This window comes from Lonchura striata, chromosome 25 (genome assembly GCF_046129695.1).
Source record: "Lonchura striata isolate bLonStr1 chromosome 25, bLonStr1.mat, whole genome shotgun sequence".
Taxonomy (NCBI): domain Eukaryota; kingdom Metazoa; phylum Chordata; class Aves; order Passeriformes; family Estrildidae; genus Lonchura; species Lonchura striata.
Genome location: NC_134627.1, coordinates 7,972,642 through 7,995,932, shown reverse-complemented (window position 1 = coordinate 7,995,932; position 23,291 = coordinate 7,972,642). Strand labels below are relative to the sequence as shown.

General features: G+C 58.6%; 2 protein-coding genes and 1 non-coding gene across 4 annotated transcripts; 2 read left to right on the top strand and 1 right to left on the bottom strand.

The window, feature by feature from the left end:
* The first annotated feature begins 5,952 nt into the window (after positions 1-5,952).
* On the top strand, positions 5,953-6,024 carry TRNAQ-UUG (transfer RNA glutamine (anticodon UUG)). The gene has a single exon. It is a non-coding gene; the product is annotated as a tRNA-Gln (tRNA).
* Positions 6,025-8,262: 2,238 nt separating this feature from the next.
* Positions 8,263-10,916, bottom strand: GNGT2 (G protein subunit gamma transducin 2). The gene is made up of 3 exons (XM_077788429.1): positions 10,836-10,916; positions 10,398-10,493; positions 8,263-9,051 (listed from the first exon to the last, which is right to left on the bottom strand). The coding sequence occupies exons 2-3, from the start codon at positions 10,479-10,481 to the stop codon at positions 8,926-8,928; spliced, it is 210 nt and encodes a 69-aa protein (XP_077644555.1). The 5' UTR covers positions 10,482-10,493; positions 10,836-10,916; the 3' UTR covers positions 8,263-8,925.
* Positions 10,917-14,437: 3,521 nt separating this feature from the next.
* ABI3 (ABI family member 3) lies at positions 14,438-21,017 on the top strand. Of its 2 annotated transcripts, none has more exons than XM_077788427.1 (8): positions 14,438-14,584; positions 15,935-16,102; positions 16,582-16,758; positions 17,782-17,867; positions 18,624-18,719; positions 19,244-19,433; positions 19,527-19,770; positions 20,730-21,017. In XM_077788427.1, exons 1-8 carry the CDS (start codon positions 14,468-14,470, stop codon positions 20,759-20,761), a joined length of 1,110 nt encoding a protein of 369 aa, XP_077644553.1. In that variant the 5' UTR covers positions 14,438-14,467; the 3' UTR covers positions 20,762-21,017. The 2 variants fall into 2 exon arrangements, with proteins under 2 accessions (XP_077644553.1, XP_077644554.1); XM_077788428.1 differs by lacking the exon at positions 20,730-21,017 and adding an exon at positions 20,483-20,591.
* The last annotated feature ends 2,274 nt before the right edge of the window (positions 21,018-23,291 follow it).

Below are 23,291 nucleotides of genomic sequence, written 5' to 3'. Positions count from 1 at the left end.
ATTCCCAGTTCCCAAGGGAGAAAAATGTGGATTTTAGGAATGGCAGCGGGCGCTGATTCCAGGGTGGGGTTGGAAGGATTTGGGATTTTGGGAATATTTTGGGAAGTGCCCGAAGCTGCTGCTCCCCACCCAGGGCTGGGCTCCCGGAATTCCAGCCCCAAAAATGGGGATTTCCCGGGGTTTTCCCCCAAAATGGGGAGGACGGGAAGGGCAAATTGGGATGGAATTGGAGGAAAAGCTGGGAACGATGGGGAAAAATGAGAATTCGGGAGAAAAAGGGAAATTTGGGATGAGTTTGGAGGGACGGGAACGGCGGAAGGAAAGCTGGGATGTTCCCACGTGAAAAAGTGGGAATTTGGGGCAAAGTGGGAAAAATGTGGGGAAAAAAAGTGAAATCGGGATGAATTTTGAGGGAGAAGGGTGATGGGAGGATTCCCAGAAAAGACTAAAAATTGGGAATTTGGGGGAAAAAAAAAGGGAAAGTGGGATGAATTCTGAGAGAGGATGGAAGGGCTCCCAAATGGGGTTAAAAAGTGGGAATTTGGGAGAGAAAAAGTGAAAGTGGGAGGAGATTTTCGGGTGGGAGTGATGGGAGGAAAATCGGGATGAGACAAAAAATTTGGGAATTGGAGCCAAAGGCGGCCCCGGCCATTGGCCGTGGATTGAACGGAGCCCAGGCGGGAATTCCGGGGAATCCTCCCAAAAAAACGCCTGGAAAAGCAGGAAAAGCAGATCCAGGGAATTCCCTGGAATTCTGCCAATCCAGGGCGACAAAAAAAACCCGGGAATGACAAAAAACCACAAAAAAAGCTCAAAAAAAGCTCAAAAAAAGCTCAAAAAAAGCTCAAAAAAAGCTACCTCAGGTGCGATTACCTCAGCTATGGGATATTCTGATTTTTGGGGGCTGTTTTCACTTTATTTTGGGGTTTTTTCGGGGCTTTTCGCTGATATTTTATATAAGAGGTGCTAACGGGGAGATTTTATTTTTTTAATGAAAAAGAGAAAAAAAAAAGAGAATTTGTTGGAATTTTTTTAATTTTTAAAATAGAAGAATCCCGGCGTTCCGGAGAGAACGTCGGGAATTCTGGACCTAGTGGAAACGATGGCAGCAGCTTCCTTATTTTTGATATTTTTATGGAATTTTTCTGCCCTTTCCCAGAGGAATTTCAGCTCTCAGGCATCGTCGCTCTCCAAAAAAATCCGGGAAAATTCCAAATTCCATTTTCCCAGTGGAAAAAACTTGAATTTTTTTTCCTTCTTTTTGTTTTTCCTTTTTAAAAAAATGTTTTCTTTTAAATTTTTTTTTTTATTTAAAAAAACTATTTTTTAGAAAATTTTTGATTTTTTTCTGGGAATTTCAAGCCCGAACCCGGCGCTGCCTGAAAGGATTTTCCCAATCGGATCCAGCCCAATCCGTGAATTTTTGGGGGAATTTTTCCACTCCTGGGCAGCGTTTTCTATGCAAAATGGGGTAAAAAAAGGGGATTTTGATGCTGGTTTTATTTTCACACTCTCAGAAGCCATAAAGAGATTTTTTTCTATATTTGATAGAAAATTCCTAAAGATCCCAGAATCCCAAGGCGATCCCGGAATTCCAGGGGGACGGTGTCGATCCGTCTTCTCCACTATGGTGCTGTGAAAATGAAAATAAAAAATGAAAAAAGAAAACAAAACAAAAAAAACCCACCAAAAAATTTATTTTAAAAGAGATTTTTTTTTTTTTTGCCTCCGTTTTACCGAGGGGGGAAAAAAAAAATAATTAATTAAAGGAAGAAATGAATTCAAGAAAAATGAAATGCAAATGTTAATTTAAAAAAAAAAAAAAAAAAAAAGGAAAAAATTATTTTTAAAAAAGGGAAAATCATTTTAAAAAAAGGAAAAATCATTTCTTAAAAAGGAAAAATCATTTCTTAAAAAGGAAAAATCATTTTTAAAAGGAAAAAATAATCTAGAGAGAAAAAAAAAGAAAAAAGTAATTAAAAAAAAAAGAAAATAATATCTTAAAAATAGGGGAAAAAAGGCTTAAAAATATTCAAAATAATTTAAAAAGACATAGGAGGAGGGAGAGTAATTAATTAATTAAGGGATGAATTCCTTCGTTAGGCGGGAGCCCACCCAGCCCAGCCTCTCCCTGCTCCAGAACCTCACAGCTGATTGTTCCTGGGGAAATCCCAATTTTTGGTCAAATCCCAACTTTTCTTGGTCAAATCCCAATTTTTGGGTCAAATCCCAATTTTTCTTGGTCAAATCCCAATTTTTCTTGGTCAAATCCGCTTTTTCCTTGGTGAAATCCTGATTTTTCTCAGTAAAATCCTTTTTTTTTTCCCCATTTTTTTTAAATCCAAATTTTTGGATGAAACGTTCAGCAAAAAAAAATTCCCAAATTTCCCAAAGGAGCCAATTTTGGGGCTGTTTCCCCCCATCCCCATCCCGAATATTTGGGATTGGGGAATGTGGGATCCCCCCTCCGGCGGGGGGGGAGCGCTGAGCTTTTATTCCCAAAAAAAATTTTTGGGAATAAAATGAAAGGAGCCGGATTTGGGCTCGGCAGCTCCCGTCCCTCGGGGGCGTTTTCCCGGTTTTCCTTGGAATTTTTCCCAGGGAAAACGGGTTGGAATACTTGAAATTCCCGTTCCCGGCAAATCCCCATCCCAAATTTTCCCTCCCCATTCCGAGGAAATCCGGGAGCAGCCGTTCCCAAATCCCGTCGCTGGGATCTCTGGGAAGATCTCGACCCAAATTCCCAAAAATTCCGGGAATTTTCGCTGCTTTTCCCGCCCTTTCCCCATCCCCGCGTCCTCTCGGCGCTGTCGGAATTCCGAGGGGGAATTCCCAGAGGGAAAATTAATTTATATCCAAGAGATTCGTGGGAAGGAAGAGACCTCGGAGCATCTCCCGCTCTTCGCTGGAAAAAGCTGGAAAATCGGGAAAAGCAGGAAAATGGGAATGAGATGGATCCGGAATGGAATGGAAAACCAGGAGAAATTCCCTAAAAACAGCAGGAAAATGGGAATGAGATGGATCTGACTTGGAATGGAAAAAATTGGGGAAAATTCCCTAAAAACAGCAGGAAAATGGGAATGAGATGGATCCGCCTCTCGGGGTGAATTAAATCCGGGAAATCCGCGGGATCGACCGGAAGCAGGGCGGGAATTCATCCTCAGGAATCCACGATCGTCTCCTCGGACGCGCATCTGGATCCAGAATTCCTTGGAATTCCAGGAGCAAACTCGGCCTTGAGCCAGGACCCCGCTGCTCCAGGTTTGGGATCCGTGAAATCCCGGGAATCAGGAGGGGAGCGGGAGATGATTCCGAGAGTCTGGAATGTGCAGCGGTGCCCACGGAGCCGGGAATGATCCTGGAATGATCCTGGAATGATCCTGGAATGATCCCAGGATGATCCTGGAATGATCCCAGAATGATCCGAATGATCCTGGGAATGATCCTGGAATGATCCTGGAATGATCCTGGAATGATCCTGGAATGATCCTGGAATGATCCCAGGATGATCCTGGAATGATCCCAGGATGATCCTGGAATAATCCCAGGACAATCCTGGGAATCACCCTGGGAACAATCCTGGAATGGTCCCAGAACAATCCCAGAATTATCCTGGAATGATCCCAAGAATTATCCTGGAATGATCCTGGAATGATCTGAGAATGATCCTGGAATGATCCTGGAATGATCCCAGGATGATCCTGGGAATGATCCCAGAATGATCCGAATGATCCTGGGAATGATCTGAGAATGATCCTGGAATGATCCCAGGATGATCCTGGGAATGACCCCGGGAACGATCCTGGAATGGTCCCGGAATGATCTGGGAATGATCCCAGAACGATCCCAGAACAATCCCGGACTGGTCCTGGAATGATCCCAAGAATTATCCTGGAATGGTCCCAGGAATGATCCTGGAATGATCCCAGGAATGATCCCAGAACGATCCCAGAACAATCCCAGAATTATCCTGGAATGATCCCAAGAATTATCCTGGAATGATCCCGGGAATGATCCCAGGATTCCTCATCCACAACCAATCCCGATTTTTTATCTACCTCTTAGCCATAGGTGACTCTAGGTAGGGGCGACTCCCCGGGCGTAGTTTTAGAGAGAAAAGGAAAATTAAATAAAAAAAAATAATAAAAAAAATTTTAAAAAAAAAAAGCTTAAAAAAAAAAAGTTTTAAAAAAGTAAAAAAAAAAATCTACACTTTTTCCAAAGAAAACGTTCTTTTACAAAAAAATAGGATTTTAAAAAGCTAGGTTTTAAAAAAAAATAGGATTTATGGGATTGCTTTCCCTCAGGGAAAGTTGATTTTTAGTCCTTGGAAGCTCCAGACCTCACCAGTCCCAGATTTGGGCTGTGACTGATTTTATTTTTATTTTTATTTTTATTTTTATTTTTATTTTTATTTTTGTCTTTATTTTTAATACTCGATTTTTGTTTTGTTTTGTTTTTCCTTGGATTTTTCCTCCTTCCCTCTCACCCCTCCGGCCTCCCCGCAGGACTGGGGGAATCCCAGCTGATAATTTGGGTTTTTTTCCTATTTTTCCATTGGTTTGGGGTTTTTTTTGGGTGATGGCAGCAGGGGGGGAGGGGGTGGAGCTGAATTTTGGGAGCATCCAAAGGTGCTGCTTTTCCCAGGAAATTTCAGGCTCTTTAGGTAAAAATTGTGATTTCTGGGGTGTCGTTTTGCCTCTTTTTTGGGTTATTTTCACCTTTTTTGCCCCTCTTACCTCTCCTGATCCACGTCCTTCCCTTTTCCCGGGATTTGGGATGGATGCGGGCTCCGTTCCTTTTCCGGGGAGGAGGGTTTTCCTTAGTATTTTAATTTTTTTTGGCCACAAATCGCTCTATTTCCACTGTTTCGCTGTGAAAAAATAAAAGAGCAAAAACAGAGAAAGAAGCAAAAAAAAAAAAAAAAAAAAAAATTCCAAGTGTTTGTGTGGATTTGTGGGATTGGGGCGGGAAAAGGGGGAAAAGAAAAAATAAAGGGGATATGTAAAATTAAAAGGGAGACAATAGAGGGGAAATAGGAAAATAAAAGAGGAAAAATGGGAGGAAAAAAAATAAGGGGAGAAACTGAAAAAAAAGAAATTGAGGGGAAAATAAAGAAAAAATAGAGAGGAAAGAGAAATAATGGAGGTAATAAAGGGAAAAGGGATCAATATAGGGAAATTAGGAAATATAGGGGGAAATGGAAGAGACATAAAGGGAAATAGAGGAAAAAACTTTGAAAAATTGAAAATAGAGGGGGAAAATAAGGGGAAGGGAAGAAGAAAAGGAGGAAAAGAGGATAAATAGGAAAAGAAATAAGAACTGGAGGAGAAAAAGGAATAAAAAGAGGAAAATGGACGGGAAATTGAGAAATTAAGGGAAAACGGATTGCAGATGAAAAATAAATGGGGAAATGTTAAAGGAGAAATAGAAAGTTAAATGAAGGGAAATGGTGGGGGGGGAATAAAATAAAGGGGAAATAGAGAAATAAAATGGGGGAAAAACGGCAAATAGAGCAGGAAAAAGAAATAAAAGGGGATAAGGAAAGGGAATAGAGGAAAAACAGATGAATAAATGGAAAATGGAGTGGAAAATAAATAAAGTGGGAAATAGAGAAAAACAGAGGGAGAAAAGGGGAGAAATAAAGGAAAAACCCCAGAGGAATTAAGGCAGAAATAAGTTTAAAAATCATAAAAAATGAGTTTAAAAAGCCAAAAATAAAGGCGGCAATCAGCGTGCCGGGCACGAGGGCTGCAGGAGGGGCCGGCGCGGGGGGGGAACGGCGGCGGCCGCGGGATGCCGGGGGGGTTGGAGGGGCGGGGATGCTGGGAATTGCCGGGATTCCCGGGAATTCCGGGATTCCGGGAATTCCGGGAATTCCGGGATCCCGGGAGCGCCGCGCCCCGCGGCCGAGCACAGGGAGGCGGCGCGGCGGCTCCCGCTACACCCAGCGGTCCCATGGTGTAATGGTTAGCACTCTGGACTTTGAATCCAGCGATCCGAGTTCAAATCTCGGTGGGACCTCGCGTCTCTTTTTGCCGGCGGCCGCCGCCGCGGGGCCGAGAACGGGCGAGGAAAGGAGAGGAGCGGAGCGGAGAACGGGGACAGGCCGCGGGGGCCGCCCCGGGAGCGCCGCGCCCGCCCCGGGCCCGCCGAGCTCCATTTTGTGCGGGGGCGCCCGCGCGTCACGGCGCAGGCGCGGGGGAAAGACGGCTGATGGAAGCCCGAGGGCGCTCCCCGTGTTCCGCCGCTGATTGGCTGAGCGGCGTGTCACTCTGGAAATCCTGTATTTCTATTGGCTCGCTGCGCGCTTCGCCCCGCCTTCCACCGGCGAGGCGCGGAGCCCTCGGGAGATTCGCCGTCTCGGTTTTCCATCGCTGATTGGCTGTTCGGTCTGTCACTCTCACATGCTCTTATTTTTATTGGCTGAGCGCGCTCTTTGCACCGCCTCCTTCTTCCACAATCCATATCCCCCGGAGGGGCTTCGCGCTCTCCGTTTCCCACCTTTGATTGGCCGTATCTACTGTCACTCTCTCAACATCGCATTTCTATTGGCTGAGACCTTACTCTGCACCGCCTCCCACTTCAGCGAGCCCCCGGAGCGGGTCCGCGCCCTCCGTCCTCCGCCGCTGATTGGCTGAGCGGATGTCACTCCGCCAATGGCGCGTTGCTATTGGCTGGGAGCGCGCTTCGGCCCGCCCCCCCCTCAGCAGCGCGGAGCCCTCATCATGGCGGGTTCGCCCCGGATCCCTCAGAGGCGGCTTAGGCGGCCCTGACGCACCTTCCGGCCGTTTAACGGCGATTAACGGGACAATCCCTCCGGCCACAGCCCGGTTATCGCCGGGATTAGGGGCAGCTCAGGCCCCGGGAGGTCTGATCGCCTCAAAGCCGCGACAGGAAAATCTGGTTTTTAATTCTTTTTTTAACCTGGATAGCCCGACATGGCCTTGGAGCGGTGCCCACGAGAAGAAGCGGCGCCTTTGGGTGCGCCCCAAGTGAATTTTGGAGCATCTCGCGTTCGGCTCCGTCACCCCCCAAAAAAACCCACAAGCTCCATCGAAAAATGGGATTCTGCACTCCCAAAAAATCCCCCCCTCCAAAAAAAAACCCCAAAAACAAACAAAACCAACCAAACAAAAAAAACCAAATAAACCCCCGAAACCAAAACAAAGCCAAAAACAACAACCAAAAAAAAAACACCCAAAAAAACCCACAAGCTCCATCAAAAAATGGGGTTCTGCACTCCCAAAAAATCCCCCCCCCAAAAAAAACCCCAAAACAAACAAACCCCAAACAAACAAACAAAAAACCTAAATAAAGCCCCAAAACAAAGCAAAAAACAACCATAAAAAACAACCACCAAAAAACCCCACAAGCTCCATCGAAAAATGGGATTCTGCACTCCCAAAACCATCCCCCCCCCAAAAAAAAACCAAACAAAAAGTAAAACCAAAACCAAAACAAAGCAAAAATAACCACCAAAAAAAAACCTACAAGCTCAATCGAAAAATGGGATTCTGCACTCCCAAAAAATCCCCCCCCCAAAATCCCCAAAAACAAACAAAAAAACCCAAATAAACCACCAAAACAAAGCCAAAAACAACAACAACAAAAAACCAACCACCAAAAAAACCACACAAGCTCCATCAAAAAATGTGATTCTGCACTCCCAAAACCATCCCCCCCACTAAAAAAAAAAAAACAAACCCAAAAAACAAAACAAAAAAAACCCCAAAACCAAAACAAAGCCAAAAACAACCAAAAAAAATAACGACCACCAAAAAACCCCAGCAGAACCATCAAAAACTCCACCAAAAAGCAGGATCCAGCCCCACTGTGCACCCAAGTTTTAAAGGCAGTAAAAGGGAGAATTAAAAGAATAATGTCAGTCTCAGCTGTAGCGAATAAAATCCACCTCAGAGCAGAAAATAAACCCACAAATTCTGATTTTTTGGAGAGTATTTCCTGCAAGAAACAGAGGCCGTGGCGATGCTGGCGGGTTTATTGAGCAGCTGCGAGAAAGAGCAAAACCACCTCGATTTTGGGGGAGTTTGGGGGATTTTGGGGGGTTTTGGGGGTTCTGGCAGAACTGGGGGCTCCCTGCTGGAGGAAAATCCATTTTTTTCTGATTTTTTTCTCTCTTTTTAGGGTGTGGGGAGCGCTGGGGCTGAGCGGGGATCCAGAGGCAGAATTCCAGGTGGGATCCGGAGGGATTTCCTTGGGATTTACCGGGGCTGGGAGGGGAGGAAGAGTGGGACAGCACCTCGAGGGACTCCCAAATCTGAATTTCTGAATATCTGCTGCCTCTCTTTTGGGGTCGATGGTCTTGGGGCAGTTTTGGGAGAGTTTTTCCTCGAGATTAAATGGAAAAAAAAAAAAATCCGGGAATGGGATTTTTTTAAAAAAAAGCAAAACGTTTCCGAACAGCGAACCTACCCCATGGAATTCAGGAGCTGGCTGTGCCTGGGTTTTTTGGGTTTTTTTTTCTGTCAAGCAGGGGATTAAATATGAATTTATCCCAAAAAATCCCCGCTGGGGGCAGCAGGGATGCTGCAGGTCACAGCGCTGATTTTCCAGGCGTTTTCCCGAGGGAAAAGCCAGGAAAAAAGGGAAGTGAGGAGGAGGTGAGGCGGTGCTGGTGGCATCTCCCTCCTTCCCAGCCGGAATCGCGAGGATTTGGGGATTTTGGGGATAAATCACAAAGCTGGGATCCCCGCGGGGCTGTTTCCCCCATCCCCGCTAGCTCGGGCTGCTGAAAATGTGAAAATGCAGAAGTTTTGCCTTTTTTCGGTTTGTTTTTTGGTTTTTTTCTCGCGGGAAGCCCAAGCTCCGACAGCAGCGGGGTGGGTGGGGTGGGGATTTTGGGGCTGTTCCTGATCTTGTTTTCGGGGTGTGCTTTTCCTCCTCTCCAGGTGGAGCCGGGGCTCAGCTGATGGCGCAGCCGCCCTTCTCCTTGAAGGGGTTCTTGTCCTCGGGGACGCCCTTGAGCAGCGGGTCCTCGCCCGCCATCGACTCCATGTACTCCTTCATCTCCTTGCCCGTCTTGGACACCTGCCCGGGGGAGAGGCGGCTGCGGGGGATCCACCCAGGGGATCTGACCGGGATCTGACTGGGATCGGACTGGGATTGGACTGGGATCCAACTAGGATCGGACTGGGATTCACCCGGGATCTGACCAGGATCCGACTGGGATTGGACTGGGATCCGCCCGGGATCTGACTGGGATCTGACTGGGATCTGACTGGGATCCGCCCGGGATCTGACTGGGATCCGCCCGGGATTGGACTGGGATCCGCCCAGGATCTGACCGGGGATCCGACTGGGATTGGACTGGGATCTGCCCTGGATCTGACCGGGATCCAACTGGGATCAGACTGGGATCCGCCGTGGATCTGACCGGGATCCAACTGGGATCAGACTGGGATCCGCCGTGGATCTGACCAGGGATCCGACTGGGATTGGACTGGGATCCGCCCAGGATCCGACTGGGATCCGACCGGGATCCACCCAGGGTCTGACTGGAATCTGACCGGGATCCACCCGGGATCCGCCAGGGGATCCAGCCCAGGGACATCCACCCAGGGAACCCAGCCCAGGATCCGCCCAGGATCTGACTGGGATCCACCAGGGGATCCAGCCCAGGGATCTTCTGGGGGATCTGCCCGGGGAATCCGACTGGGATCCAGCCCGGGAACCCAGCTCAGGGATTCAGCCCAGAGATCCACCCGGTGGATCCACCCAGGATCCACCAGGGGATCCAGCCCAGGGATCTGCCCCAGGGATCCAGCCCAGGGCCACAATGGGCAAGTGGGACACGAGCCTGGGCTGGGGTATCCCAAAACCGCCCCTGGGGTGTCCCAAATGATCCCTGCGGAGTCCCAAAACCGCCCCTGTGGTGTGCCAGAACCATCCCTGGGGCATCCCAAAACCGCCCCTGGGGTGTCCCAAATGATCCCTGCGGAGTCCCAAAACCACCCCTGGGATTTGCCAGAGCATTCCAAATATTCCCGGGGTTGTCCCAGGGCATCCCAGAGCTTTAGGGGCAGCGTGGGTGCTCCTGCCTGGCTTTGGGGGTGGATTTCAGGGCCGGGGTTCTTTTCCTCCCCTCGGGTGGATTTTGGGCCTGGGGTTCTTTTCCTCCCCTCGGGTAGATTTTGGGCCTGGGGTTCTGTTCCTCCCCTCGGGTGGATTTTGGGCCTGGGGTTCTTTTCCTCCCCTCGGGTGGATTTTGGGCCTGGGGTTCTTCTCCTCCCCTCGGGTGGATTTCGGGGGCCGGGGTTCTTCTCCTCCCCTCGGGTGGATTTTGGGCCTGGGGTTCTTCTCCTCCCCTCGGGTGGATTTTGGGCCTGGGGTTCTTCTCCTCCCCTCCTTTTCCCTCCCTGCAGTGAGGGACTCACCATCTGCCTCTCGTTCTTCACCTCCTTCTTCAGCTGGTCCAGCTCCATCTTCAGCAGCTCCTTCTCGGTCATGTCCTGAGCCATCGTGCCCTGGAACTGAGGCATTATTTGGGTCATTGATTTTTGGGATCACTGCTGTGTGCCAGTGGATTGTGACCCCCCAGCAGCCCTGACCACTGCCTAGGAACATCCTCCCAGCTTTTTGAAGGAATAAAACATCTCAGCTTTCATTCCCCCAGCTTTTCCCAGCACGGCTCCTCCATCGCCCTGAGCTCCGTTATTTGCGCTGCCCTGAGAGTTTTTGGCGTGTGGAGGCTGGGGAAACCCAAATCTTTTTTCCCAAAAAAAAGAACGCGCCCAGACATCCCTGGGGACACCGGCAGCCCCGGGAGCTCCCAGAAGCGGGGGAAGCGGCTCCCGGTGCCCCGGGGCACTCACCGGGGCGCCGGGGCCGCTCAGAGCCCCATGGAGGCAGCGCAGAGGCTGCGGGCCGGCGCTGCCCCCGAGCAGCAGATGTCTTTGCTGCTAAGCTGATAATGGGCTCAGCAGCCTAAGCCGGTCAGGTGTTGGGAATTAGCCCCAAAGCCCGGCCTAATCGGGCCGGGGAGGGGCCGGGCCGGGGAGGGCCGGGGAGGGCCGGGCAGGGAGGGCGGGGGGGTCCGGCCGGGAGACCCCGGGAGACCCCGGGAGACCCCGGGAGACCCCGGCCCTGCACTGGGCAGTGTCCGAGCCCGGGGAGTGTCCGAGCCTGGGCAGTGTCCGAGCCCGGGGAGTGGCCGAGCGTGGGGAGTGTCCGAGCCCGGGGAGTGTCCGAGCCCGGGGAGTGTCCGAGCCCGGGGAGTGTCCGAGCCTGGGCAGTGTCCGAGCCCGGGGAGTGGCCGAGCCTGGGCAGTGTCCGAGCCTGGGCAGTGTCCGAGCCCGGGGAGTGTCCGAGCCCGGGGAGTGGCCGAGCCCGGGCAGTGTCCGAGCCCGGGGAGTGGCCGAGCCCGGGGAGTGTCCGAGCCCGGGCGGTGTCCGAGCCCGGGGAGTGTCCGAGCCCGGGGAGTGGCCGAGCCCGGGGAGTGTCCGAGCCCGGGGAGTGGCCGAGCCCGGGCAGTGTCCGAGCCCGGGGAGTGTCCGAGCCCGGGGAGTGTCCGAGCCCGGGCAGTGTCCGAGCCCGGGCAGTGTCCGAGCCCGGGGAGTGTCCGAGCCTGAACAGTGTCCGAGCCCGGGGAGTGTCCGAGCCTGGGCGGTGTCCGAGCCCGGGGAGTGGCCGAGCCTGGGGAGTGTCCGAGCCCGGGGAGTGTCCGAGCCCGGGGAGTGTCCGAGCCTGAACAGTGTCCGAGCCTGAACAGTGGCCGAGCCTGGGGAGTGGCCGAGCCTGTGGCAGGTCTGGATCCTGCCCGGAGTGGCGGGAGTGACCACTGGAAGTGACCCCAGGAGTGGCTACTGGGAGTGACCATGGGAATGAACCCTGGGAATGATCCCTGGGAAAGATCACTGGGAGTGACCCCAGGAGTGCCCCCTGGGAGTGACCCCTGGGAGTGACCCCTGGAGTGACCCCTGGAGTGACCCCTGGGAGAGATTCCTGGGAGTGACTGTTGGGAGTGACCCCTGGAACTGACCCCAGCACTGACCCCAGCACTGACCCCACCACTGACCCCGGTACTGACCCCAGCACTGACCCCCGGGAGTCCCGGCTGCTTCCCCCGGGTCGGGAGGGGTCCCGGGCCGAGGGGGCTCGGAGCGGTGCCGGGGCTCGGGGAGCGGTGCCGGGGCTCGGGGAGCGGTGCCGGGGCTCGGGGAGCGGTACCGGGGCACGGGGAGCGGTGCCGGGGCCGCTCGGAGCGGTACCGGGGCTCGGGGAGCGGTGCCGGGGCACGGGGAGCGGTGCCGGGGCTCGGGGAGCAGTGCCGGGGCTCGGGGAGCGGTGCCGGGGCACGGGGAGCGGTGCCGGGGCTCGGGGAGCGGTGCCGGGGCTCGGGGAGCGGTGCCGGGGCCGCTCGGAGCGGTGCCGGGGCCGCTCGGAGCGGTACCGGGGCAACCCGGAGCGGTACCGGGGCTCGGGGAGCGGTGCCGGGGCTCGGGGAGCGGTGCCGGGGCTCGGGGAGCGGTGCCGGGGCAACCCGGAGCGGTACCGGGGCTCGGGGAGAGGTGCCGGGGCTCGGGGAGCGGTGCCGGGGCTCGGGGAGCGGTGCCGGGGCTCGGGGAGCGGTACCGGGGCTCGGAGCGGTACCGGGGCCGCTCGGAGCGGTGCCGGGGCTCGGGGAGCGGTGCCGGGGCTCGGGGAGCGGTGCCGGGGCTCGGGGAGCGGTACCGGGGCACGGGGAGCGGTGCCGGGGCTCGGGGAGCGGTGCCGGGGCTCGGGGAGCGGTGCCGGGGCTCGGGGAGCGGTGCCGGGGCTCGGGGAGCGGTGCCGGGGCAGCTCGGTGCGGCACCGGGGCCGCTCGGAGCGGTGCCGGGACACGAGGAGCAGGAATTCCATCATTTCCCTCGGGATGGGCTCAGGAAGCGCCCGGCCCAGCGCTGGGGACACGGCCCGGGAGGCTCCCGGGGAGCACCTGGGGGAGGAGCAGGAGCAGAGGAGAGGTGGAGGGGCTCTCCGAGCCCCGGGGAAGTGGGAATTTCCTGCGGGGATGTGAAACGTCCCGAGCGAAGGACGCGCTGTCGCCAGCCATGGGGGCCGGGCACCTCGGGGGTCACCGGAGCGCCGGGAGAGGCTGTCCCGGGAGGGGCACCGGGAGCGTCCCGGCATCCAGGAACATTCCCTGCCCTTCCTTTCCCTTCCCTCTGCCCTCACCGGGCGGGCGAGGCGCGCAGCCAAGGGCAGCGAGAGCTCCTGAGAGCTCCGAGCAGTCCTGGATGTGCCCCAGCCCCGGGAGGGCGGCGCTGGCTCCTGGCTGGTGGGCACAGGTGGCAGGGCCGGGGCCGGGATGGTGTTAGGGTCGGGGTCCTTTGGGGGTCGGGATCCTTCTGGGGTCGGGGTCCTTTTGAGGTCTGGATCCCTCTGGGGTCAGGATCCTTCTGGGGTCGGGATCCTTTTGGGGTCTGGATCCCTCTGGGGTCGGGATCCTTCTGGGGTCGGGATCCTTTTGGGGTCTGGATCCCTCTGGGATCTGGGTCCTTCTGGGGTCAGGGTCCTTCTGAGGTTGGGATTCTTCTGAAGTCAGGATCCTTTTGGGGTCTGGATTCTTCTGGGATCAGGATCCTTCTGAAGTCGGGATCCTTTTGGAGTCTGGATCCTTCTGAAGTCGGGATCCTTTTGGGGTCTGGATCTTTTTGGGGTCTGGGTCCTTTTGGGGTCTGGATCCTTCTGGGGTCAGGATCCTTTTGGGATCAGGATCCCTCTGGGATCAGGATCCTTTTGGGGTCAGGATCCTTTTGGGATCAGGATTCCTCTGGGATCAGGATCCTTTTGGGGTCTGGATCCTTTTGGGATCAGGATTCCTCTGGGATCAGGATCCCTCTGGGGTCAGGATCCTTTTGGGTTCTGGATCCTTCTGGGGTCAGGATCCTTTTGGGGTCTGGATCCTTTTGGAGTCTGGATCCTTCTGGGATCTGGATCCTTCTGGGGTCAGGGTCCTTCTGAGGTTGGGATCCTTCTGAAGTCGGGATCCTTTTGGAGTCTGGATTCTTCTGGGATCAGGATCCTTCTGAAGTCGGGATCCTTTTGGGGTCTGTGTCCTTTTGGGGTCTGGGTCCTTTTGGGGTCTGGATCCTTCTGGGGTCAGGATCCTTTTGGGATCAGGATCCCTCTGGGATCAGGATCCCTCTGGGGTCAGGATCCTTTTGGGATCAGGATCCCTCTGGGATCAGGATCCTTTAGGGGCCGGCATCCCTCTGGTGTCGGGACCCTTTCGGGGTCACTCCCGCCCTGCAGCCCCGGTTCCCGGTGCCTCTCCGCCCTCCCCGCTGCCGTCCCCGCCGCGCCCCGGGGCTGCTGTCCCCACGGCCGCGGCCCCGCTCGTCCCCGGCGGGGCGGGGTGTCCCGGGGGCACGGGGACACCGCGGCGCCCGCGGGCCCTGCGTCAGCGCCGGCAGCGGCTTCAAAAGGCGGCCCCGGGGAGGAAGCGGCAGCGGAGCCCGGCGCGATGTCGGAGCTGGAGCGGCTGCGGCTGAGCGACATCCCCGCGGGCCGGCAGCGGCTGCGGGAGCAGCACGGCAACCTGCTGCGGGTGGCCGACTACTGCCACAGCAACTACCTGCAGGTCAGCGCCGCGCCGGGCCGCGCCGGGCCGGGCCGGGGCGATGCCAGCCCCGCGGGGCGGCGGCTGGAGCTGTGCCCCGGGAGCCCGAGCATCCCCGCCGGCTCCCGGCCCGGCCGCCCTGCGCTGCTTGCCCGTGCCTCGGGCTGGCCTCTGCTCCCCAGCAGCTCTCGCAGAGGTCTGGGTGGAGGGAGGGATCTCCAGGGCTCGGTGGAGCCTTGGCACAGGGCTGGGGAGGTGGCACAGCGTGTCACAGGGGCTGGGAGGTGGCACCTGGCAGGGCCTGCGCACGCAGGGCGAGCGTGAAGCTCTGCTGGTGCATCCCTCCTCATCCTCATCCTCCTCCTCATCCTCATCCTCCTCCCTCTCTGGCCCATGAGGGTCGAGTGCAGGAGCTCAGGCGATGAAGTCAGAAGGAAAATGCCCGCTCGGGCCCTCCCTGCCGGGCAGGGGTCCCGGTGTGCCCACCAGGGCCGTGGCCGTGGCTCCTCCCGGCCCCGAGGCGGCTCCCAAGGGCCCGGAGCCAGCGGGGCAGAACCGGAGGGAAATGAGCTGAGCTATTCCGAGAGCTGAGAGCCCCGGCACGGCCGAAGAGAGCCCCGGTTCGGCTGACAGAGCCCCGGTTCGGCTGAGAGCCCCGGTTCGGCTGACAGAGCCCCGGTTCGGCTGAGAGCCCCGAGAGCCCCGGTTCTGCTGAGAGCCCCGGTTCGGCTGACAGAGCCCCGGTTCGGCTGAGAGCCCCGGTTCGGCTGAGAGCCCCGAGAGCCCCGGTTCGGCTGAGAGCCCCGAGAGCCCCGGCTCGGCTGACAGAGCCCCGGTTCGGCTGAGAGCCCCGGTTCGGCTGAGAGCCCCGGCTGAGAGCCCCGGTTCGGCTGAGAGCCCCGGTTCGGCTGACAGAGCCCCGGTTCGGCTGAGAGCCCCGGCTCGGCTGAGAGCCCCGAGAGCCCCGGTTCGGCTGAGAGCCCCGGTTCGGCTGACAGAGCCCCGGTTCGGCTGACAGAGCTCCGGTTCGGCTGAGAGCCCCGAGAGCCCCGGTTCGGCTGACAGAGCCCCGGTTCGGCTGAGAGCCCCGGTTCGGCTGAGAGCCCCGAGAGCCCCGCTCGGCTGCTGCCACCCCCAGCTGTCCCGTGGCTCCTCTGGCTGTCCCCAGGGGTGGCCGGAGGCTGAGCCGGGCACTCGGTGCCCTCCGGCCGTGCCGGGGCATCATTCCCGGCAGGAACCCCGGGTTACCCCGGGCTGCTCCCCGCAGCCGGGGCTCAGCGTGAGGAGGCATTTGGAAAGCAGAAGCAAACTCCTCCGGCGGCGGCGCCGGGCGGGGAGGGCTCGTCCCACGGCCGGCCGTGTCCCCCGCAGGCCGGCGACAAGAGGAAGGCGCTGGAGCAGACGATGGCTCTGAGCACGCAGTCCCTGGCCAGCGTCGCCTACCAGGTCCGCAGCCTGGCCGGCGCCTTCCTGCGCCTGCTGGAGCTGCAGGCGGCCCAGCTGCGCCGGCTGGAGGCCGACATCGCCGGCGTGGCACAGGTGGGACCGGCCGGGGGCTGCGAGCGCCGGGGGAGCCACCTCCGGGACGGGCAGGGGTTGGTGCCGGGGCGGTTTTCCCATCCCAAATCCCAAACCGCCCCCGAGTCTCCGAGCGGGAGCTCAGAGCTCGGAGCATCGTCCTGCTGCAGAGCCCCGCGGCCACCCGGGCTCCTCCCGGCGCTGGGGCCGCCCCGAGCCCCGAGCCCCGAGCCTGTCCGGCCGCGGGAGGGGACAGGACCCTGCGGCCCCGGGGGTGGCTGAGCCCCACGTCCCCCTCTTGGGGCAGCGCCCCCCATTCCCGGCTTTGGGACGGGTCGGCCCCGCTGCGGTGACATCGGGGCTGTGCCGGGGCAATCCCGACCCCCATCCCCGCCCTGCCTCCCCCCCGGGCAGGGACACGGGGCTGGCAGGGACGGTGGCACCCGGGGCAGGGGGGGACAGCCTGGGGTGGCATTTTGGGGCCGGTGTCACCTCGGCAGAGCGTGGACGTGCACCAGGAGAAGGTGTCGCGCCGCGGGATCGGCGCGCTGACCGTCGCCACGAGGTTCCTGAGCTGCCAGAAGGTCGTGGCTCCCCCAAACCCCCCCGTGCTGGAGCCCTATTACAGGAAACCCCTCAACTTCAGCGTGCTGGACGGCATCGGCCACGGGGTCAAGGTCAGCACCGGGGGTCCCACAGGGGGCTTGGGTGGCGCTTCTCTGTCCCCGGTGTCCCCGGTGTCCCCAGCACCCCCTGAGGGGCTCACAGGTGGCTCAGGTGCCTCCTCCACGGGGCAGTGGGCTCTGTCCGTGCCCGCTCAGCTCTGGGGCACCCCACAGAGCCTTTCCCAGCTGGGCTTTGGGAGCCTCAGAGCCCCATGGAGCCTTGCCCAGCTCTGAAAGGTTGTCCACAGAAGGGTTTTGGAGGCCTCTCAGCCCCACGGATCCTCCCCCACTGAGGAAAACCCCACAGGAGGGCTTTGGAAGCCTTGCAGCTCCTTTGATCCTCCCCCACTCCAGAAGGCACCCACGGGATGGGTTTTTGGAGCCCCACGGATCCTCCCCACTGCAGAATCCCCCACGGGAGGGTTCAGAGGCCCCCAGCCCCACGGATCCTCCCCACTGCAGAAATCCCCCACAGAAGGGTTCACACGGGAGGTTCAGAAGCCTCCAGCCCCACGGATCCTCCCCACTGCAGAATCCCCCACAGAAGGGTTCACACGGGAGGTTCAGAGCCCTCCCAGCCCCACGGATCCTCCCCACTGCAGAAATCCCCCACAGAAGGGTTCACACGGGAGGTTCAGAGGCCCCCAGCCCCACGGATCCTCCCCACACCAGAAATCCCCCACGGGAGGGTTCACACGGGAGGTTCAGAGGCCCCCAGCCCCACGGATCCTTCCCCACACCAGAAATCCCCCACGGGAGGGTTCACACGGGAGGTTCAGAGCCCTCCAGCCCCGGCAGAAGCGGCGCCGCGGTGGCCGCGGTTCCCACGGTGCCGCTGCCTCGTGGCCGCCCCCGCGGCCCCGGCTCCTTCCGCTCGCTCCCCCGAGCCCGGGGCCGCTTCCCTTTTTGGGGGGAATGTCACAGCCCTGGCGTGCCCGAGGTCACGGGGCAGGGATGTCACCTGCGCGTGTCCCCGTGTCTGTGTGTCCTCGTGTCCGTGTGTCCCCGTGTCCCGTGTCCGTGTCCCGTGCCCAGGACACCAGCACGCAGCTGTCCCGCACGGGCACCCTGGCTCGGAAAAGCACCAAGTCCTGCTCGGCACCGGCTGCGGGAACGCTGGGGTGAGACGGGCCGGGGCGTGGCACCGACGGGGGTGGCACGTGGCGTGGGCTGTTGGGGTGCCATCGCATCCCGTTGATCCCATCCCATCCCAATGATCCCATCCCATCCCATCCCATAGATCCCATCCCATTGATCCCATCCCATCCCAATGATCCCATCCCATCCCACTGATCCAAATCCATCCCATCCCATTGATCCCATCCCACTGATCCCATCCCATCGATCCCAACTCATCCCATCCCACTGATCCCATTCCATCCCATCCCATTGATCCCATCCCATCCCATAGATCCCATCCCATCCCATCCCATCCCATCCCACTGATCCAAATCCATCCCATCACATCCCAATGATCCCATCCCATCCCACTGATCCTGATCCCTCCCATCCCACTGATCCCAAACCATCCCATCCCATCCTATTGATCCCATTCATCCCACTGATCCCATCCCATCCCATTGATCCCATTAATCCCATTGAGCCCATCCTATCAATCCCATCCCATCCCATTGATCCCATGGATCCCATCCCATCCCATCCCATCCCATCCCATCCCATCCCATCCCATCCCATCCCATCCCATCCCATCCCATCCCATGGATCCCATCCAATCCCATTGATCCCATTGATCCCATTGATCCCATCCCATCCAATCCCATGGATCCCATGGATCCCACCCAATCCCACGGATCCCCGGGATCCCATGGATCCCATGGACCCCACCCAATCCCACGGATCCCCGGGATCCCCCGCAGGAGGAGTGGCCGTGTCCCGGGGCCGGTGCAGCCGCCCGTGGTTCCCGGGGGGAAGCTCCCGAGCGGCTCCTGCAGCTCCTCCCCGCTGCCCCTCCGGTACGGGGGCGGCCCAGGGTGCGGGGTGGGGCAAATGCGGGGTTTGGGGGGGTTTGGTGTGCCTGGGACACAGGTTTGGGGCAAATGAGGGGTTTTGGGGGGTTTGGGGCAAATGAGGGTTTTGGGGGGTTTGCTGCCTCTGGGATGTGGGGTTGGGGCAAATACGGGGTTTGGGGGGGGGTTTGCTGCCCCCGGGGCACGGGTCTGGGACAAATACGAGGTTTTGGGGGGTTTGCTGCACCTGGGATGCGGGGTTGGGGCAAATACGGGGTTTGGGGGGTTTGCTGCCCCCGGGGCTCGTGTCCAGAGCAAGGGCGTTCCTTAGGGAGAGGGGGAATGGTGGGAAAAGGTGGGAAATAAATGGTGGGAAATGGTGGGAAACGGGGCACGAGGTGGGAGGAAATGCACGGGGTGGGGAAGGCCTTGCACAGCTGCAGTCTGGTGCCACGCGGTGCCACCTCGTCCTGGCACGGGACAGTGTCTGAGCCCGTCCCCGCTGTGACGCTGCTGCTCCTCACCCACAGCTCCGGCGGCGCCCCGGCAGCTCCCGGGGACGGAATTCCTGCCCCGCCACCTCTGCCAGGGCCACCCCCGCCTGCCAGCGCCATCCCAGCCCCGCCACCTCTGCCAGGGCCACCCCCGCTGGCACCGTCCCCTCCGGAGCCACCCCCGCCTGCCAGCGCCATCCCAGCCCCGCCACCTCTGCCCGGGGACCTGCTGCCACCCATCCCCGAGCCACTGCCACCCATCCCTGGGGACCTGCTGCCACCCCACCCCGGGGACCTGCTGCCACCCCACCCTGGGGACCCGCTGCCCCCTGTCCCTGGGGACCCGCTGCCACCCATCCCCGAGCCACTGCCACCCGTCCCTGGGGACCTGCTGCCACCCATCCCTGGGGACCCGCTGCCACCCATCCCCGGGGACCCGCTGCCATCCCACCCCGGGGACCCGCTGCCACCCTGGGCTGGGCCTGACTTTGGGGACCTGGACCTGCCACCGCCACCAGACACAGAGGAGCCTCCGTGGGCCCCAGAGAGCTACCTGGAGAAAGGTACAGAGAATCCTAAAATCCCTAAAGAGAGGTATGGAATATCCCAAAATCCCTAAAGAGAGGTACAGAATATCCCAAACCCCTGGAGAAAGGTACAGAGAATCCTAAAATCCCTAGAGAGAGGTACAGAATATCCTAAAATCCCTAAAGAGAGGTACAGAATATCCCAAACCCCTGGAGAAAGGTACAGAGAATCCTAAAATCCCTAAAGAGAGGTACGGAATATCCCAAAATCCCTAAAGAGAGGTACAGAATATCCCAAACCCCTGGAGAAAGGTACAGAGAATCCTAAAATCCCTAAAGAGAGGTACGGAATATCCCAAAATCCCTAAAGAGAGGTACAGAATATCCCAAACCCCTGGAGAAAGGTACAGAGAATCCTAAAATCCCTAGAGAGAGGTACAGAATATCCTAAAATCACTAAAGAGAGGTACAGAATATCCCAAAATCCCTAAAGAGAGGTACAGAATATCCCAAACCCCTAAAAAGAGGTATGGAATATCCTAAACCCCTGGAAAAGGTACAGACAGCTGGGAATGCAGCAGGGTGGGAGCTGATCCCGGGGGCAGTCCTGGATTCCAGCTCTGGATCCCAGCCCTAAATCCCATTCCTGGATCCCAGCTCTGGATCCCAGCCCTAAATCCCGTTCCTGGATTCCAGGTCTCAATCCCAGCCCTGGATCCCAGCCCTAAATCCTATTCCTGGATTCTAGGTCTCGATCCCAGCTCTGGATCCCAGCCCTAAATCCCATTCCTGGATTCCATGTCTCGATCCCAGCTCTGGATCCCAGCCCTAAATCCCATTCCTGGATCCCAGCTCTGGATCCCAGCCCTAAATCCCGTTCCTGGATTCCAGGTCTCAATCCCAGCCCTGGATCCCAGCCCTAAATCCTATTCCTGGATTCTAGGTCTCGATCCCAGCTCTGGATCCCAGCCCTAAATCCCATTCCTGGATTCCAGGTCTCGATCCCAGCCCTGGATCCCATTCCTGAATTCCCAGCCCAGAACGGGACCCTGGGCACGGAGCAGAGCTGCTGTCCCCGTGGGCTCCAGAGATGCTCCAGCCCCAAACCCCCACCCCAAATCACCCCCTGACCCCACCCTGCTGCTCCAGGGATGCTCCAACCCCAAAACCCATCCCAAATCATCCCCCTGACTCCACCGTGCCACTCCAACCCCATCCCTCAGCCCCCAGGACAGACCCCAACCCTGATCTGTCCCTGTCCCGGATCTGTCCCTGTTCTGGATCTGTCCCTGTCCCGGATCTGTCCCTGTCCCGGATCTGTCCCCAGCCCGGATTGTCCCCGGCCCGGCTCTGTCCCCATCCCTGATCTGTCCCTGTCCCGGATCTGTCCCTGTTCTGGATCTGTCCCCGTCCCGGATCTGTCCCCATCCCTGATCTGTCCCCATCCCGGCTCTGTCCCCACCCGGCTCTGTCCCCATCCCAGCTCTGTCCCTGTCCCGGCTCTGTTCCCATCCCGGCTCTGTCCCTATCCCGGCTCTGTCCCTATCCCGGCTCTGTTCCCATCCCGGATCTGTCCCCATCCCGGATCTGTCCCTATCCCGGATCTGTCCCTATCCCGGCTCTGTCCCCATCCCGGATCTGTCCCTGTCCCGGATCTGTCCCTGTCCCGGATCTGTCCCGGATCTGTCCCCATCCCGGATCTGTCCCGGATCTGTCCCCATCCCGGATCTGTCCCCATCCCGGATCTGTCCCTGTCCCGGATCTGTCCCGGATCTGTCCCCATCCCGGATCTGTCCCGGATCTGTCCCCATCCCGGCTCTGTCCCCATCCCGGATCTGTCCCGGATCTGTCCCCATCCCGGCTCTGTCCCCATCCCGGATCTGTCCCGGATCTGTCCCCATCCCGGCTCTGTCCCCATCCCGGATCTGTCCCGGATCTGTCCCCATCCCGGCTCTGTCCCCATCCCGGCTCTGTCCCGGATCTGTCCCCATCCCGGCTCTGTCCCCACTCGGATCTGTCCCCACCCGGCTCTGTCCCCACCCGGCTCTGTCCCCATCCCTGATCTGTCCCCATCCCGGATCTGTCCCCATCCCGGCTCTGTCCCCATCCCGGATCTGTCCCCATCCCGGATCTGTCCCTGTCCCGGATCTGTCCCTGTCCCGGATCTGTCCCCACCCGGCTCTGTCCCCAGCCCGGATTGTCCCCGGCCCGGCTCGGCCCCGCTCTCCTTTCTGCAATAGAGCAGCTCTGCCTCCGCCGCACCGATTTGTATCTTTAATTCCATGGCTTTGAGTTCCACACAGTCGAGGAGGAGGAGGAGGAGGAGGAGGAGGAGGAGGAGGAGGAGGAAGGACGAGGTGGAGGGGCTGGGACAGGGGAGGCACAACTCGGGGCTGCTTTGGTTATTTCCTGCTGGGGTTTGGGGGGTCAGGGCCGCCCTTAAGGCTGCGGACAAACCCAGGATAAACCCGGGATAAATCCAGGAGGAGCCAAGCCCAGAGAGCAGCGGGCCCTGGAGGTGCCCCCTGCAGAGTGCAATTAGAAGGGGTAATTAATATAATTAATACTGCGCTGGGGAGGGGGACACGCACGGCGCGGGGGGGGTTTGGCCTTTGGGGACCAGAAGTGTCCCCGGGGGGATTTTGGCACTGGCAGCGCCCAGGTCAGGGGGAATTCCCTGGGGATGGAGGGACCCGGCACGATCCAGGGAATGGCTCGGGGCAGGAGGGACACGGGGACAGCCCGGGACAGCCCGGGACAGCCCGGGACAGCCCGGGACAGCCTGGGGACAGCCCGGGACAGCCCGGGACAGCCCGGGACAGCCTGGGGACAGCCCGGGACAGCCTGGGGACAGCCTGGGGACAGCCCGGGACAGCCCGGGACAGCCCGGGACAGCCCGGGGACAGCCCGGGGACAGCCGGGGGACAGCCCGGGACAGCCCGGGGACAGCCGGGGACAGCCCGGGACAGCCCGGGGACAGCCCGGGACAGCCCGGGACAGCCTGGGGACAGCCTGGGGACAGCCCGGGACAGCAGCCGGGCTGGCACGGGCGAGGCCAAGCCCTGCTCCTGCTGTGCCCGCGGGACGGGGCTGGAGAGGCTCTGCCCCCTTCCCAAAGCTCTCCCGGTGCTCCCGGCACGGGTTATCCCGGGAATCAACCCCCGGGGACAGGCTTGGGGGGGCCAGGGAGAGGGGATCTCCCATCCGGAATTCCCGGTGAGATCGGGAGCTCAGGGAGCAGGGATTTCCCAGTGGGAGCAGGGATCTCCCAGCCAGAATTCCCAGTGGGAGCAGGGATTTCCCAGTGGGAGCAGGAATTTCCCAGCTGGATTTCCCAGTGGGATCAGGAGCCCAGGGAGCAGGGATCTCCCAGTGGGAGCAGGAATTTCCCAGCTGGATTTCCCAGTGGGATCAGGAGCCCAGGGAGCAGGGATCTCCCAGTGGGAGCAGGAATTTCCCAGCTGGATTTCCCAGTGGGATCAGGAGCCCAGGGAGCAGGGATCTCCCAGTGGGAGCAGGAATTTCCCAGCTGGATTTCCCAGTGGGATCAGGAGCCC

Excerpts from the sequence above, each read along its gene's own strand:
- GNGT2 (XM_077788429.1), bottom strand. The coding sequence starts at position 10,481 with ATGGCTCAGGACATGACCGAGAAGGAGCTGCTGAAGATGGAGCTGGAC. Across the intron at positions 9,052-10,397 it reads TGAAGAACGAGAGGCAGATG|GTGTCCAAGACGGGCAAGGA; the intron begins GTGAGTCCCTCA and ends TCCCCCGGGCAG.
- ABI3 (XM_077788427.1), top strand. The coding sequence starts at position 14,468 with ATGTCGGAGCTGGAGCGGCTGCGGCTGAGCGACATCCCCGCGGGCCGG. Across the intron at positions 16,103-16,581 it reads ACATCGCCGGCGTGGCACAG|AGCGTGGACGTGCACCAGGA; the intron begins GTGGGACCGGCC and ends TCACCTCGGCAG. Across the intron at positions 16,759-17,781 it reads GCATCGGCCACGGGGTCAAG|GACACCAGCACGCAGCTGTC; the intron begins GTCAGCACCGGG and ends TCCCGTGCCCAG.